Below are 15,000 nucleotides of genomic sequence, written 5' to 3'. Positions count from 1 at the left end.
ACTCTTTAACTCTCTGACTCTCTAACTCTCTGACTCTGACTCTCTGACTAACTCTCTGACTCTTGAACTCTCTGACTCTTTAACTCTCTGATTCTCTAACTCTGACTCTCTGACTCTTTAACTCTCTGACTCTTTAACTCTCTGACTCTCTAACTCTCTGACTCTGACTCTCTGACTAACTCTCTGACTCTTGAACTCTCTGACTCTTTAACTCTCTGACTCTCTAACTCTGACTCTGACTCTCTGACTCTTTAACTCTCTGACTCTCTAACTCTCTGACTCTAACTCTCTGACTCTTTAACTCTCTGACTCTTTAACTCTCTGACTCTCTAACTCTCTGACTCTGACTCTCTGACTAACTCTCTGACTCTTTAACTCTCTGACTCTCTAACTCTGACTCTGACTCTCTGACTCTCTAACTCTGACTCTTTAACTCTCTGACTCTCTAACTCTCTGACTCTAACTCTCTGACTCTTTAACTCTCTGACTCTTTAACTCTCTGACTCTCTAACTCTCTGACTCTCTGACTCTGACTAACTCTCTGACTAACTCTCTGACTCTTGAACTCTCTGACTCTTTAACTCTCTGACTCTCAAACTCTGACTCTGACTCTCTGACTCTTTAACTCTCTGACTCTCTAACTCTCTGACTCTGACTCTCTGACTAACTCTCTGACTCTTTAACTCTCTGACTCTTTAACTCTCTGACTCTCTAACTCTGACTCTGACTCTCTGACTAACTCTCTGACTCTAACTCTCTGACTCTTTAACTCTCTGACTCTCTAACTCTCTGACTCTGACTCTAACTCTCTGACTCTTTAACTCTCTGACTCTCTAACTCTCTGACTCTCTGACTAACTCTCTGACTCTCTAACTCTGACTCTAACTCTCTGATTTGACTCTTTAACTCTCTGACTCTCTAACTCTGACTAACTCTCTGACTCTTTAACTCTCTGACTCTCTAACTCTCTGACTCTCTGACTCTCTAACTCTCTGACTCTGACTCTCTGACTGTCTTGTTGTTCCAGGTCATCCCTCAGACTCTCAGTCCCACATGGAACCAGTGTTTGTTGACGGCTCGCCTGCTGCTGACTGGAGACCAGCAGCTGATCCAGCAGGAGCCGCCACGCATCGTCATCGAGGTGTACGACGACGACGCACTGGTATGCCGGGCTGTGTGTGTGTGTGTGTCAGCTGGCTGTGTGTGTTTGTGTCAGCTGGCTGTGTGTGTGTGTGTCAGCTGGCTGTGTGTGTGTGTGTGTGTGTGTGTGTTAGCTGACAGCATATGCATGTTTTCAGAGAGTCTATGTATATATATGTTTTGAGTTACTGTGTGTGTCTATGTAAGTATGTGTGCGTTTTACCAATGAGCTAACTCTTATTGTGAAATAATAAAGTGATAAAAACATTTATAAAATGCTCACTTTCCAAACTGTAATCAATATTGATATATATTGTTATTGAAATACTTCTTCACATATTTTTTGAATATTATTTATGTTAAAATACTAATTGCATCAAGATATATATTCATTTTAATGTTAACATTGATTAATATAATATTCATATTTAATGTAATAATATTAGCATATACTTAATATTCTGAATATGTTACGCTGCCCCCCGCCCTCTGTGTGCAGGGTAAGGCGGAGTACCTGGGAGCCACGGTGGCGGTGCCGGAGGTGCGTCTGACCTCTGACCCCTACAGGCCGCCCACGCTGCAGTACAGCCCGCTGCACTGCGGCAGCCAGGCGGGGGGAGACCTGCTGGCTGCTTTCGAACTGCTGCAGGTCGGTCAACTGGCTGTTGTGATACTGAAGACATTTCAGAAAAAATTCCATTTGTCATAATAATACCAGATTTAATAATAATGGAGCTCTTCTTCTTCTTCTTGGTTGTGTCTGTCCCGTCAGATCCCGGAGTCGGGGGAGCAGAGTCTGCCTCCGTTAGAGGAGCAGGAAGGAAACATCTACCCAGTTCCTGCCAACATCAGACCAGTGCTGAGCACCTACAGGCTGGAGGTGTGTGTGTGTGTGTGTGTGTGTGTGTGTGTGTGTGTGTGTGTGCTCACATTAGACTCGCTATCGGTGCACACATAGCCCAGCCCATGGACCCAGCTATAACTAACCAATGAAAATGTCTGTGTGTGTGTGTGTGTGTGTGTGTGTGTGTGTTCTCTCCACCAGGTGTTGTTCTGGGGTCTGAGGGAGCTGAAGAAGGTTCAGCTACTGACTGTCGATCGACCACAGGTACACACACACACACACACACACACATACAGTGAAATTGACATTTAATCCTCAACAATTTCCACCCCAAACTCTCTCTCTCTGTCTCTCTCCCTCTCTCTCTCTCTGTCTCTCTCTCTCCCTCTCTCTCTCCCCCTCTCTCTTTTTCTCCCTCTCTCTCTCTCTCTCCCTCTCTCTCTCTCTCCCCCCCTCTCTCTCTCTCTCCCTCTCTCTCTCTCTCCCCCCCTCTCTCTCCCTCTCTCTCTCTCTCCCCCTCTCTCTTTCTCTCCCTCTCTCTCTCTCTTTCTCAGGTCTTTATAGAGTGTGCAGGTAAAGCTTTGCGTTCCTCAGTCATCCAGAAGTATAAGTCCAACCCAAACTTCACCACGCTGGTCGACGCCATAGAGCTGGTAAGACCAAAACAACATGTCGTGTTATAATTTAATAATGTCATAACACACACCATGACAAAATATACAAATACACAAAAATATGCAACTTCTCCTCTCCTCTCCTCTCCTGCAGGAGTTACCGGAGAACGAGCACCTGCACCCTCCTCTCAGCATCAGTGTTGTGGACTGGCGGGCGTTCGGTCGCAGCACGCTGGTCGGAAACCACGTCATCAACAACCTGAAGGCCTTCAAATACACTCCGCCTCCCGCCCCGCCCGCTGCAGCACACACACACACGCCGCCCAAACACACACACACTCCTGCAGCCGCACCGACGCTGGAGCTGCAGAGCACAGAGGGTAAAGTGTGCTTCTTAAAGGAGAAGTTTGTTCCTCTATATAACTCCTCTCTTCCTCCTGTAGTTCTTGGACCCACAGACGATATTGGCTCCAGGAACCGCCTTTCACCCCACAGCGCTCTGTGCTGCGGCAGAGAAAAATAGTTCTGTGATTTCCTGATTTAGTGAAAGTTGCGTAACGGAGGAACTGAGTCTGTTTCCTCTCGACTTTTCTGGAAATATTCTGACAAACAGTTTGGACTCGTTGTTGCAGCAAGAGGCAGCGGAGCTTCAACTGACAGCTGACTGGAGACAATACTGTCTGTGGGTCCAACAGCTACAGACAATACTGTCTGTGGGTCCAACAGCTACAGGAGGAAGAGAGGAATTATATAGAGGAACAAAATGGACAAAATTATCCTTTAAAGTTGCTCTATGCATCATTTTTATGTTTGTCTTTTTCTTCTTTGTATTTATCAGTTAAATTATAAATTCTTTAACAATTCTTTAACTCTCTCACATTGCATTGCATCATTATGAAATGTACTTTATAAATAAAGTTTGATTTGATTGTTCTGTCCAATAGGATTGCCCCAGCACTCTGTAGAGACCAGCTCCAGTGTAGCACTGACCAATCAGGACTTCCTGATCACTGTGGAGGAGGAAGCTCCGCCCCCAGCCTTGCCTACTCCAAAGCCAAAACCAGAAAAAAAGGTGAAAGGAGAGACAACCAACACACACACACACACACACACACACACACACACACGATCTATAATAACCCTGTTCTTATGAGGACATTTGGACCCAACAAGAGATTGAAAACCTTGACACATCACACATACATCGCTCTCTAACATTCTGTGTGTGTGTGTGTGTGTGTGTGTGTGTGTGTGTGTGTGTGGTCCAGGAATCCAGGAAGAAGAGCAATATTCGCTCCACCAAGCGAAGGAAGCGGACCATCGCTGACGAATCAGCCGAGTGCGTCATCGACTGGTGGTCCAAATACTACGCTTCTGTGGAGAAAATACAACAGGTAGCCCTGAGTGTGTGTGTGTGTGTGTGTGTGTGTGTGCGTCTGTAGACTGGTGATGCAAGTAATAGGCTACACTTTTGTCTCCAACATACAACAAATATGAAATACGTATTTGTGTGTGTGTGTGTGAGAGAGAGAGAGAGAGAGAGAGAGGGAGAGAGGGAGAGAGAGATTAAATAATTGTCAGTGTCAGAGAGCCTGTGTGTAACTGAAAAAATAAAAAAATGTGCAAAACAAATAAATAAAAGATATTCCCTCCTGTCTGTGTCCCAGGCCAAGCAGAAGGAAGGCCATCCATTCCCTCAGGTCTTTGACAAGGGTAAGAATCAACTCTTCTCAGGTGATGTCACCCACTCTGGCGGCCATCTTGGAGGTCCTCAGCTCTGAACAGCTGACTGTGTTTCTGTCGTCTCAACAGAATTGAACAGACGGTTAATTTCTGTCTGTTTCTGACTGAACTGATCATTTCATCACTGATCCATCTGATTGATTTAGTGTTTAGATAATGTCAGCTTGTTAGCTAGCTAACCATAGTATCTGGTCAGCTAACATCACTGTCTTGTTGTTAACACATCTGATTAGCACACTAGCTAACGTATCTAGTAGCAGCTAGCGTTAGCATGTTCACATTAACATCAGTGTGTTTGCCGGCTAGTTAGCTAGCTAACAGTTTGTTCAGGTTAACTGAGCTGACTCTTCTCAAGCTACAACTCAGAGTGTTTTGGAGTAGAGACTAGGGCTAAAGACAAGACAGTTTACTGTGTCACAGTAACCTACATTTGGAACAACATGATCTCACACAAATACGTGAAATAAACACGAACTCTAAAACAGCGATTTACGTGCTGTGGACACATATTATGGGAAAATAACGTTTCTCCACCACAAACTGAATTACGTTCCCCCGCAACGAATTGAAATACGTCCCAAAAGTTGGTTAACGGTTTAGACAAGTAAAACAAGTTTGGTTAAGGTTAGGGTAAAGGTTATGGTTACATTTAGGCAACTAAAACAACTTGTTTAAGGTTGGGTAAATGGTTTGGTCATAAGTAAAACTTTAGTTAAAAATTAAAATGTGACTTACAGTTGAAATGTCCTTTGAAAACGCTGAGAATCAAACCCCGGTCACCGGCATCTAAGGCAAACTCATACGCCCGTCCGCCACCCCGACCACACCCTGTCCACTGTTAACACGTCCTGTTCATTTCACGTTTTTCTGTGAGATCAGTCTGATTTGGAAACAAATCATCACACTATTCACTTTTACTGAGAACGTTACTGAATGGATCTACAGCCACACCCAGACTCTCACAGAAAAACGTGAAATGAACATGACATGTTAACAGCAAATTACATGTTGGTGGAACGCAAAGTGTTAAATTTACGCTTTCCCAGCACAAAACTACGGAGCCCCTCTGGGGTCACATGGTAGAAAAAAAAACTTGATGTGTAAATCCGTGGCGGATTTGTAAACTGTTAATCCGAGGGCACGGTTTAGAAATCCGCTCGCACGGATTTACACATTGAGGTTTTTTTTCTACCATGTTACCCCAGAGACATGACTATAGACATGAAGTAGTGTCACACTGAAGCAGCACGGTGGATGGATATACGTTTACCTTCAATGCCGGCAACCGGAGTTCAATTCCCAGCATTTACAAAGGACATTTCAACCGTAAGTTACATTTTAATTTTTAACGAACGTTTTTCTTATTTAACCACGACCAAACCATTTCTCTAACCCCTAACCCAAGTTGTTTTACCCTAACCTTAACCAAACTTGTTTTACTTGCCTAAATTTAACCCTTAACCAGCCTTTGGAACATATTTCAATTCGTTGCGGGGGAACGTAATTCCGTTCGTGGTGGAGAAACCTTATTTTCCCATAATACATGTCCACAGCACGTAAATCGCCGTTTTAGAGTTCGTGTTCATTTCACGTATTTGTGTGAGATCATGTTGGCCACAACAAGCTTTTTCAGCTAGCTCTCTGTTTCTAGCTGGTTGTTTTGATTTTCTCATTATAACGCAAAAAACAACCAATATAAATGAAAATCAATTAGCCTATATTTTCAGACAAATTATTTTATTTATTTATTATTTTTTTTTACCTTGATAGACGCCATCTTAACTCTACATCAGTTTGATATGACATATGGACATACCCTGATGTATACTATGAATATACGTCAGCCTAAAAATAGTGTAAACTGCATTCTGTAAATGAAATGGTAAGCTGGGTTTAGGCAGGTTGACCCTCCGGTACACGCCTGATCCAAACACACATTGTTGTGTATTTCAGTTTCCCCGTTCCAAAACTTGCTCAGCGAGGGAGTACACTCCATGGGTAAGGACAAAAGTTCCAGCGGCCCGGAACTTTTTTCAGCCTCCATTGATTTGGAAATACATCTGTTTAGTCCGGAGGCACTGGGGACTGTCGGGGTCTTGCTGGTTTCAGTGGTTCAACCCTCTAGACAGATGGCTCTGGGTTCGGCTAGCTGAGGTTCTGGTTGTTATACTGTTGTTATGCTGGATGTTCGGCTCTTTCACTGCATGATCTGCCGCTGCTGCCCTTCAGCTTCTGCTTCTTTAGATCCCTGTGATGGTGGAAGGTAGAGAGGTGGCCACTTCTCTGGTTGTGCAAGGATCTAAGAGTTTATACTTATTCTTCTCAACATGGTCTCCTTTGATATTCAGAGGATTTCATTGCAACGTGCCAGTATTTGAAAAACATGTCGCACATTATTATGAAAAGATTGATTGCACAAAATTGAAACAAACTATAGAAATGTTTAAATTATAGGGAACTTAAAGTGGAGATGAAGCATTCGATAATATGACTCTGGTTCATTTGCATTTTACCTCAGACAAGATAGGACACTGCATTCAAACCTGAAATTCACCTAGATTTGCTAGAAAAATAAACTAGTTCGATTTTTCGCCACTAGGAGGCAGCCATCTTTGAGCAATCTAGGCGTGACGTCACGAGCATGGTTCGTCTCAGTGCTCAAGCTTGAGGCGCTCTGGGTTCACCACTACCAAGTGTTGTTGAAGAAGCTAAAAATGGAGATGAAGAGACCAAAAGAAGAACCAGAGGAGGGAGATTTTGTACGGTATTTAATTAGCTCACCATGCTAGCTACAGTAGTTACAACGCAACCAAAGCACAACCACTTAAAATATATGAAATGTCCTCTCTAAAGCATTATACAAACATACATGTAATCAGTAGACACACTGTCATTAGCTACAATCGCTGTCTTTCAATACGCCAAAAATCATTTAATCATGGAACATATAACCAAACAACGCGTCGACCACAATAACACAAGAACATGAACACAAGAGTTCATGTTCAGTTCTAATTTATGATCCGATATGTGCGATATACTTACATCCACTTGTTGCAGCTTTCCCAGCACTCAGGAATAGGAAGGTAAAGTTGTTCCAGGCAGGATGATGGATTAGAAAAAAGGCCTTTGATCATAGTTTCTATCAGAAATAAAGTTTACTATTATTATTATTATAACTGAATTGAACTGCGCCTCCCTCTCTGTCTCTCTCTCCGAGCTGATGGTGCTGAAAGATGCACAGCAGCGGCTTCTCAGTCCCAAAACGGTTTCATTTTTTTTTTTTTTTTTTTTCTTACTATTTTCTTTTCTTTTTTACAAAGGATAAAGGGAAAATCAAGTCCTTTATAAATGTTGTATCTGATGTTCCCGACCAGGAAAACGAAAAATGCCTTCTATTTCCGTTTTTGAGAATTGAAATGAGAATGAGAAATGAGAATCAAATCACCATTCGTTTGTCATTTTTTTAATTTCTGTTTCTTAAAAGAAAATAGAATGACCAAAAAATACACGGACCGTCTTTCAGCACCATCGTCTTGGAGAGCAGAAAGCAGAGAGAGAGAGAGAGAGGGAGCAAAAGGGAGGCTTCATCATCAAGGTCTTCATCACCACAACACAGTCAAGTATCATTTGAGTACCTGAGCAGTGAGGGGTCGTCCCATGAGGAAGGTGCAGAACCTGGCTGTAGTGTGTCAGTACCTGCGGCAATATTTTGGAATGAGTGCGCTCCATTCATAGAGGTCTGTGAAACATCTGGCTTGGAGAGCCTCTTCAAAAGGCAGTGGTTCAACATCCAAAAGGCCTATGTCATCCCTGAAGTTAATAAAACATGGTGTTTACACAAAGTAATGAACCCCTAGTAGTGTCATGTGATTCAAGGTATGACAGCCCAGGTCACAAAGCATCCTATGGCACCTGCTCACTCATCGACAGAGTCAGGGCTGCTGGTAGCACAGGAGACCAAGAACAGCTACTGGCTAGAGGCTGAAGGTCTGGAGAGATGCCTTGCCAAGCTGGCAGAACATAGTGTCTCCATCTCTGTATGATCTTTGGCACATGAACAAATGTGTGAAAAAGAGGCTGCTGAAGTGCAACAATGAGGACCTTCCAGAGTGGATCAGGATGATCACCGACCACCTCTGGGCGGCTGTGGCTCAGGAGGTCGAGCGGGTCGTCCACTAATCAGAAGGTCGGTGGTTCGATCCCCGGCTCCTCCAGTCCGCATGTCGAAGTGTCCTTGGGCAAGATACTGAACCCCTAATTGCTCCCGATGGTTGCGCCAGCACCCTGCGTGGTAGCTTGCCGCCATCGGTGTATGAATGTGTGTGTGAATGGGTGAATGTAGGCATTGTTGTAAAGCGCTTTGAGTGGTCGGTAGACTAGAAAAGCGCTATATAAATGCAGTCCATTTACTATTCCATTTACCTCTGGCACTGTGCTAGCACATGTGATGGGAGTGCAACCAAGCTTAAGCAGAAGTGGATGTCTGTGCTGCACCACATCACCGACGTCCACCACTGGGCATCTGGTGAGATGATGAGGAAATGTGAACACCCTTCCTACACCCACCTGAAGAGGAGAGCAAATGCCCATGGCTCCTTACTAGCTCTGCTGCATTTAAACACCTCCAGAATGTGGTGCTGGACAAACTGGAAAAGGTGACAGAGGGCGTCCACACTGGAGCACATGAGTCCCTCCAGTCCCTCTACACAAAGTCTGCCACAAAGAGGAAGAAGTTCCTGAGAGAGAGCTTTGAGGCTCTGCTTTGTGTAGCTGTGCTGGACCACAACCAGAACACAGTCAGAGAGACTGCAAAGACCAAAGAGGGAGAGGGGCAAATGAAGCATTTCTCAAAGGCGGCTCAGCAGTATGTGGTGGCACCAGTGAAGGTGGGCAAAGACTATCGCTCCAGGACACTGTGGCAGGAACACTGCAGCGCTGCAGGCAACACTCAACAGAGAAAGTAGAAAGTAGAGACCATCGCCCAGCACAGAGTAGAAAAGCCTGACTAAGCATTGTCAGTAGCAAAACATATCGGCAGATTTGCAGCAAAGCCCATCAGTACAGACCCCTAAGCCTTTTGGAGTACATCACCTTTTTATTATCCAAAGAGTACCCAACCCTGTTTCAAGTGCTCATTTTTCATTTCTATTCTAATCTTCCTTGCATTCTCAAATGTTATAAGTAGTGGTTCACTGATACAATTTTTGAAGTCACTCTTAATTTTGCCAAAGATAAACAGCAAAGCAGTTTTGCTCAACACGTGATAATAACCTAATGTGTGCCATTGCATCAGATTGTACTGAGTGGTTTTTTTTGTTGGCCTGCATCAGCGATTCTCAAACTTTTTTTGTTTTTGTGTCCCCTCTCTGTTAAGTATGTATCAACCCACTTGATCCTTTGATCTTTGGAGAAAATAATCTAGAAAAAGAACAATATGTATGATTAGGTAGTTTAATGGGAACATGAAATTGAAAGATGCCATACATATGCAGTGCATGGATTATAAAACTATTTACTGAATTAAATCTAAAACTTAGCAATTATTTGTGACTAGGACTGCATGTCTTGATACCACCTTCCATTCTTTCATTATTACTAGTGCAGTGCCCGTTCGCCCCGCAGCTGCACAGAGCGCTTTTCGCTTGTTTATTCAGAGTTTATTAATATTGAACGTGTCGCGTGTCCAAATTACACCAAAACCGACACGTCCTCGGGTCCCCAGCAATACACCCGCCAAGTGTGAAGTAGATCGGACGAACGGTTCTCGAGATATGCGAAGGACACACAGACAGAGATTCCTTGCTTTATAGTATGATGCTGTCTTCCCAAGCAGGGCGCCCAGATGGAGCAACACTAGCCCAGTTGGATCCTTCCCTCAGCGGTTGAATGTAGTTATTCTGACAAGCTTACCTGCTGTTTATTGGGCGTTCCAGTGTCCCAGCATGGACGTCCCACGGGGTTGGACATTTGCTGCCAGCTGAAAACTGCTTGGTTTTGTGTTCGTGCAGCTATCCTCCTCTCAGAGTGGATAACTCATGGTCTCATTGGATCCACATTGAGACCTCCAGTACCTCTCTCTCTCTCTCGACATTTGAATGGTCGGTTGCTCGTGATGCAGCGGCCTCGTATGAGATGCTCCAAACTGACCTTTTGGCAGCACATACTTTCAAAGTGGGTTGGCATCCATCGGGCTACAAGCCCCGCACTCGCACCACTTATCATCATCATCATCATACTATAAAGCAAGGAATCTCTGTCTGTCTGTGTGTCTGTCCTTCGCATATCTCGAGAACCGTTCGTCCGATTTACTTCACACTTGGCGGGTGTATTGCTGGGGACCCAAGGACGTGCAGTGTCGGATTGCACCAAATCGCAATTCAATATTAATAAACTTTGAATAAACAAGCGAACAGCGCTCTGTGCAGCAGCGGGGCGAACGGGCACTGCACTAGTTATTTCCAATGTGCTGACTTTCAAGTTCAGGTATCCTTTCATCGTCCTTCTCCTCCGTACAGCTGGTCTTATCACTGCATTTATTCTAATAGGCTCAAAAACATACGCTGTTGGGTTTCTGCCTTGGTTTGTGGGTCTTTTGATCTCATCAAAACTTTCAAAATCCTTAGTACCAACACTAAACTAGTCTGAACTCCAGTACTGTACTCATGCTTCCTAGTAAACACTATTTCATCTCCACTTTAAGCCTTTGTTGTTGTTGTTGTTGTTTTTTGTGGAAAGTCCTTGGTTTAAATCATTGTTTGACTAAACAGAAGATTAGACCGCCTGGACCCTCCAGCCTTCACCAAAAATGTCATGTGAAAACCCACGTGAACTCAAAGCACGTGCTTTTTGGACACACGTTGATTTTCATATGTGAAACTTTTTTTTTCACGTTGTATTTTGACATCACGTGAAAATTTAAATTCATCATAATTTAATTAACTTTACCTTCAGGCTGACAGGCATCACAAGTCTCCCTGATACATTTATCTAGCTTCCTGTGAGGTAGTTTGATCTGTTTTATATTCTCCATCTGACTGAATGAATATTTCTATCCTGTTGATTTTAAATGTGCGACCATGTCATCCCAGCATGAAGAACAGTTCCCTCCCATGCCAGTGTGCTTTGTGTCATCGACTTTCATTGAACATAAATGTCTCGTGTGCTCCACCAGTCAGCGGCCCGTCAGACGGAGACAAGAAGAAGAAGCAGAAAGGAAAAGCGACTCCAGAACAAAGCCTGACTCTGCCTACGAAGCTAGCTACACTGCAGGTACTGAACACACAAGTCCTGTAAGTCCAGTGAAGACTTCACCAGGCACTTTCACTGTTTCACCAGCCAACTAGATGCTTAGAGTAGAATAGGACTCAAAAATGATGGTTGGCTACCTGTAGACTAATGTACCAGACACAGATTACCTGGTAGTGAGAGGAGTGTGTAGGTTCAGTCTGAGCAGACTGATCTGAGCCGCCATGTTGGATATTTATGACCCTGGAAAAGAAAAATAGGATAGATAGGAGCGATGCAGATGTGGCTCTTTTTCTTTTTTGGACTGGTAGGTTTCACTATTATTTATTAGCCGCAGTCTAGAGTGAGTGTCTTTATTATTATGTTGATGGTGATATTGAGTGCAGAACACCAAAGCAATGACCGCTGATCACCAAAATCAAGACAAACTTGTGATGGATTGCGTTTTCAAAATCGGTTTGGATTTTCAACGTCTTCTCCTGTGTCCCCAGCCTTATTGACCTTGTTTCTTTAAGTCTCTCGGCAGTAGAAGTTGTTTGGCAGGGTGAAATGTTCAGATCTGTGATGCTGACGCTCTCCTCCTCTTCCTCAGCTGTACAACAAGGAGCTGGAGGCGGTGTTCGGTCCGTTTAATGATTGGGTGAACACCTTCGAGCTGTACAGAGGGAAAGCCAATGAGGAGGAGGGCACTAACGAGGAGAGGTTCGTTGGCAAGTTCAAGGTGAGACACACACTTAAACACACACACACACACACACACTTTACCCATACCTTAGTATGACATACAGTATGTATATTAAGGCTGGGTATTGGCAAGGACCTCACGATATGATACGTATCACGATACATTGCAATACTCTACATAATTTACTATAAAATTATAAAAATAGAGCTGAAAATACAACTTGCTGTGTACCACCTGGGTAGTCTAATATGTACATCACATTATATTGATAACTCAGCGGACAAATTGAGTCAAAACTATTTAATTCAAAGGGATTTGAGGGACATTTTAAATCCGTTTAAAACATGAATAATTTTTTTTTTAATGTATCGATACGAGGGGCTGGAAAATCGATACAGTATCGTGGAAAAAAATATTGCAATACTCAGCTGTATCGATTTTTTTTGCACAGCCCTAATGTATATATTTTTGGGATGGTCCTAGTAGAGGTCGAACCCCTAACCTTTGCTCTGTCCAGTAAGATACAGAACTACTGTGTCTTGGTCTTTTCTGTCACATCTTATTCCTACAAACAAGGGTGGTGATAAACCAGAAGTTAGAAGAGTAGGTTAATGACTGGGAGGTTGCTGGTTCAAAACCCCAGGCTAGTTGGGGAAACCTACTAAAATCTCAAATTAAAAAAGGACAAATATGACAGTAGTTGCTGCATGGACTGGAAGGAGAATGCAACTCCATGTTCTCAGTGATTATCGGTGTTTCCAAAATGTCATGAGAAAGTTTACAGATGACATACTGCTTTACGTCAGCGGTTCTCAAATGTTTTCATGTCACAGACCCTCAAACAGACACTCATTAGGCCGTGTACTCCCATTTGATCAGATGAACACACTGCGAACGACAGGATCACCAAACCAGCGTCAGTCCATCCATCTCCTACAGAGCTGAGTGACAGGGAAACAGACAATCAGCCAACAGCCAATGTCAACAGCCAATCAGATTTGCGAGCTTCCTCGTTTCCCAACTAATGTGATTTAGTTTCATGAACAATAGTTCAAATTGGACAAGAAGTTGATTCCAGCCATTCAAAGCTTCCCAGTTCTCTACAACTTTTATTTAAAAGACGACAGGAATAAACTTATCAGAAACAAAGCTTGGAGAACAGTTGATCCATCGTTGGGTCGATGGAAAGCTCTGAAGGAGTTGAGGTTTTTTTGGGGGGTTTTTTGGGCATTTTTGCCTTTATTGACATGCAACAAAGATCTGGATTTGAACCCAGGACGTCGTGTTTTTACATGGTACACACCTTAGCCACTGAGCCTCCAGGACGCCCTGCTGAGGAGTTTTATTGAGGTTTTTCTGTTTAGCTTTGATTAATGCTACCTAATTAGCGTTTGCTAGCTAGTAAGTAAAGTTATGAAAGAAACAGAGCAGCAAAAACGTGATTTGCCTGTTCAAAATGTTGTAGCTGCAGACGGCTACATAGATGCAGTCAGAGTCTCTGGCCCCGCCCACAATCGTTGAGAACAGAGCGACACATCGACCGAGTCGCACTTCCTGTACAGCAGAGGATTTTTCCCAGGGAAGAGCGACCGGACAAATGGAAAACATTTCATGAACTGTATACAGGTTGCATCACTGTTGTGTTTGGGGAGCGTTGGGAACCTCTGGCTTACATTCATGATGGATCCAGTCCAGTGTGTGTCTGTCCTCCGCTGCAGGGGCGATTCTGCCTGTACAAACTGACTGAGGATGAGGAGGAAGACGGGGAGGAAGACCCCGACTCGGGGCACTTCAGAGTCAACAGAGGAATCCCTCCGAACGGCCCGATGAAAGTCCTCATCCGGGTTTACATCGTCTCTGTGAGTCCTGCTCTGCTGTATTTTACTATATTGTCTTCTATTGTATTGTATTGTGTTCTGTTCTGTTGTATTCTATTGTGTTCTATTCTGTCCTCTCTCCCCAGGCGTCCAACCTGCACCCAGCGGATTCAGACGGGAAGTCCGACCCCTACATCGTTCTGCGGCTCGGCAAGAAGGAAATCAAAGACAGAGACAATTACATCCCGAAACAGCTGAACCCTGTGTTTGGAAGGTAGGCAACCGACTGACTGTCCGCCTGACCGACTGACCGCCTGACCGACTGACCGACCGACTGACTGACTGACTGACTGTCCGACTGACCGACTGACCGCCTGACCGACTGACCGCCTGACCGACTGACCGACCGACTGACTGACTGACTGACTGTCTGACTGACCGACTGACCGACTGACCGACCGACTGACTGACTGACTGACTGACCGACTGACCGACCGACTGACCGACTGACTGACTGACCGACTGACCGACTGACTGACTGTCTGACTGACCGATTGTCTGACTGTCTGACTGACTGACCGACTGACTGACTGACCGATTGTCTGACTGTCTGACTGTCTGACTGACTGACCGACTGACCGACTGACCGACCGACTGACGACTGACCGACTGACCGACTGACCGACTGACTGACTGACCGATTGTCTGACTGTCTGACTGTCTGACTGACTGACCGACTGACCGACTGACCGACCGACTGACGACTGACCGACTGACCGACTGACCGACTGACTGACTGACTGACTGACTGCCTACATCCTAAAATAACCTCTGTGTTTGCAAAGTAGAGAACTAATTAATAAATGAATAACCGATTGACTTTACATCCACAAACTATTAAAAGTAAAT

The 15,000-nt window shown here is 44.2% G+C and overlaps 1 protein-coding gene across 1 annotated transcript in view; it reads left to right on the top strand.

The window, feature by feature from the left end:
• fer1l6 (fer-1 like family member 6) overlaps positions 1-15,000 on the top strand; it is a 54,041-nt gene that overhangs the window by 15,105 nt on the left and 23,936 nt on the right. Inside the window, exons 23-36 of the mRNA XM_078286017.1 lie at positions 1,028-1,162; positions 1,640-1,789; positions 1,913-2,020; positions 2,186-2,248; positions 2,539-2,637; positions 2,753-2,978; positions 3,543-3,670; positions 3,867-3,992; positions 4,266-4,311; positions 6,295-6,339; positions 11,516-11,613; positions 12,182-12,310; positions 13,993-14,133; positions 14,238-14,365. Coding sequence (XP_078142143.1) covers positions 1,028-1,162; positions 1,640-1,789; positions 1,913-2,020; positions 2,186-2,248; positions 2,539-2,637; positions 2,753-2,978; positions 3,543-3,670; positions 3,867-3,992; positions 4,266-4,311; positions 6,295-6,339; positions 11,516-11,613; positions 12,182-12,310; positions 13,993-14,133; positions 14,238-14,365 — 1,622 coding nt within the window. The remainder of the gene's footprint in view (positions 1-1,027; positions 1,163-1,639; positions 1,790-1,912; positions 2,021-2,185; positions 2,249-2,538; positions 2,638-2,752; positions 2,979-3,542; positions 3,671-3,866; positions 3,993-4,265; positions 4,312-6,294; positions 6,340-11,515; positions 11,614-12,181; positions 12,311-13,992; positions 14,134-14,237; positions 14,366-15,000) is intronic.

Source organism: Centroberyx gerrardi, chromosome 10, assembly GCF_048128805.1.
Source record: "Centroberyx gerrardi isolate f3 chromosome 10, fCenGer3.hap1.cur.20231027, whole genome shotgun sequence".
Taxonomy (NCBI): Eukaryota; Metazoa; Chordata; class Actinopteri; order Beryciformes; family Berycidae; genus Centroberyx; species Centroberyx gerrardi.
Note: the sequence above shows the minus strand (reverse complement) of the source record. Positions and strands in the feature narration are given on the sequence as shown.